Source organism: Trypanosoma grayi, assembly GCF_000691245.1.
Source record: "Trypanosoma grayi strain ANR4 Tgr_1736_V1, whole genome shotgun sequence".
In the NCBI taxonomy this organism is placed as follows: Eukaryota; Euglenozoa; class Kinetoplastea; order Trypanosomatida; family Trypanosomatidae; genus Trypanosoma; species Trypanosoma grayi.
Window position 1 is genome coordinate 1 of NW_008827354.1, and position 2263 is coordinate 2263.

Genomic DNA, 2263 nt, shown 5'->3' on the forward strand with positions numbered 1-2263 from the left:
AGACATCTGTGTGTATGCATTGGCACTTGCGCCTCTCATCCGCGGTTGCGAAACGCCCATTTACTTCGATGCAGATGCATATCTATTCCTCCTTTCTTCCTCTCTTTCTCTCTCTCTCCATATATAAATCTGTCGCACTTGGTTTCTCTTGGCGGGGTGCGTCTGACTGCGCTGCAGCACAACAATCTCAGAGTTAACACCACACGTGAACTTTAGACAACCGCAGGTGGACAGAAAAAAAAAAAACATAACCTACGCAGTCACAGACACACAAGCACACCACGACAGGGATTGACACACAAGCGAGAAGAATACCAGAACCAACCGCAAGACCAGCAGCAAAGCACTCGCCTATTATGTTCTTTCCAGCAGGTTCGTTAGCGCCGGCGTACAACATCAACGGCACCCCGTTCGTCGCGCTCAACTTCCCGTACCAGCAAACTGCACCACTGCAGCAGCAGCAGCACGCAATGGGCTACGCCTACGCATCGCAAGAACTGAAGCCAGCAGCCCTGCCGCCGTTCCATGTGTGCTCATCAAGCCCGCCGCCATTCAGTCAAACCAGCAGCGCCAGCAGTTTCTCAGGGGGCCTCTCCGCCATGCGCATCACTAGCGTCACCAACACCAACAACAACAACACCGTCAACAACAGCAGTACCTATGGTGCCAGTGCAAGCAGAAGCAGCAGCAGCAACGTGAAGGACCAGATGCGACGGCTGAGTAGCAGCATGACAAGCGTGGAGCACTCGCCGGGGCCTTTGCAGAACCACGGCTGGGGCCTCAGCATGACGTCCCCAAGGAGTTCCGCCACGTCTTCGATGGGCTCGCCGCCCATCTATGTGATGCTGCAGCCCAACCCACAGGCAAACCAGCAGATCCCACTAGCATGCGGCGGTGTCACCGGCATGCTGCCCCGCGCCTCTGCTGCACCACCACACCAATCGATGCACGACAACGGCACCATGTACAAGCTCGGCGAGTGGTACGAGGGCGTGGTGAAGCGGTACAACCCCATGCGGGGCTTCGGCTTCCTCACAGCCACCCACCACCTACGGGTTGTCTCACCCCAAACAGCAACAGCGACATCCACGAGCTCGCAGCCAGAGACGACAGGCACAGGCGAGGAGGCCCAAAAGACCCCGCAGGCGCAGGTGGTGCGCACCCCAGTTTCCCTTGGAGATGTATTCGTGCATCAGTCGTACATTCAGATGGACGGATTTCGCTCGTTGTCCATTGGGGATCGGGTCGTGTTTCGCATCGGTATCCTGCCCGGCAAGAAGGCCCACCAGGCCGTGTCCGTGCAGCGGCTCAACGACGTCGGGACGGGTGGCGCTGAGGCACCGGCAGGGAGTAACGACACCCAGGCAGCAGCAAAGGATGAACCCATCAAGCCGGAGCCGGAGCTGCAGCAGCAGCAGGAGCAGGAACAAAAACAACAACAACTTCTGCAGCTGCTGCATCAGCTCGCCGTGAATGACGGTAACGATGACATCTGCAATGCCGCGCCTGCGCGTGGCGCCGCTCATCCGGCGGCCGTCTGGAGTACAGACCGCGCGCCGGAAGTGTGCACCGAGACCTTCAGCCTGCCATCGCCGTTATTCAACCGCGACATCGTCAACTTCCAGCCGACTGTCGCGGCAGAGGAGAACGACGAGCCGTTGTGCGTCAAGGGCGCCATGGCGCTCTCCGACACCGACGAGGTGTGCGACTTCCTCGGCGCCTTCGACGATAAGATAGGTGCAAACTGATGCGTATTTATTACTGCTTCAGCGAGAATGCCAACAATAACCTTCTCTCTCTCCTTATCTGCACACCACATACACACACACGTACTCTCTCACACATACACAGAAAGGGGGGAAAGACACAGGAGCTACGCGTGTGTGCGTGCAAGAGTAGTAGCGAGAGAAGTGTGGACGATTTAGGTGTACACGTAATGGTGGAAAGACATGACTGAGTCATTTTTTCCTTTGATGCATTTTTATCTACCTTCCCTTCCCTCCCGCGTCTTTGTTTCTCTTTAGTTTCTTGTTTTGCCTTTTCCTCCTTCCCCACACTTTATGCGTTATTCAACCCTCTCTTTTTTCCTTTCATGTTTTTTCCCTTGTCGTATTATTTTGCGTTTGACTTCTTTCTAAAACGTGTGTGGCAGCAGCAGCAGCAGGGAGGGCGGGCGTGGGAGCGGGCGTGATGTACGTGGCGGCAGCGGCTGGGCGTGTGGGCCGGAGTGCCCACAGCCCAGTGTATATATATATATATATAT

At 56.0% G+C, this 2263-nt stretch overlaps 1 protein-coding gene across 1 annotated transcript; it reads left to right on the forward strand.

Moving 5' to 3' along the window:
• Positions 1-356: 356 nt before the first annotated feature.
• DQ04_17361000 (hypothetical protein) lies at positions 357-1748 on the forward strand (the record flags this gene model as incomplete). Its single annotated transcript, XM_009317580.1, has 1 exon — positions 357-1748. The coding sequence occupies one exon, from the start codon at positions 357-359 to the stop codon at positions 1746-1748; it is 1392 nt and encodes a 463-aa protein (XP_009315855.1).
• Between the last annotated feature and the right edge of the window lie 515 nt (positions 1749-2263).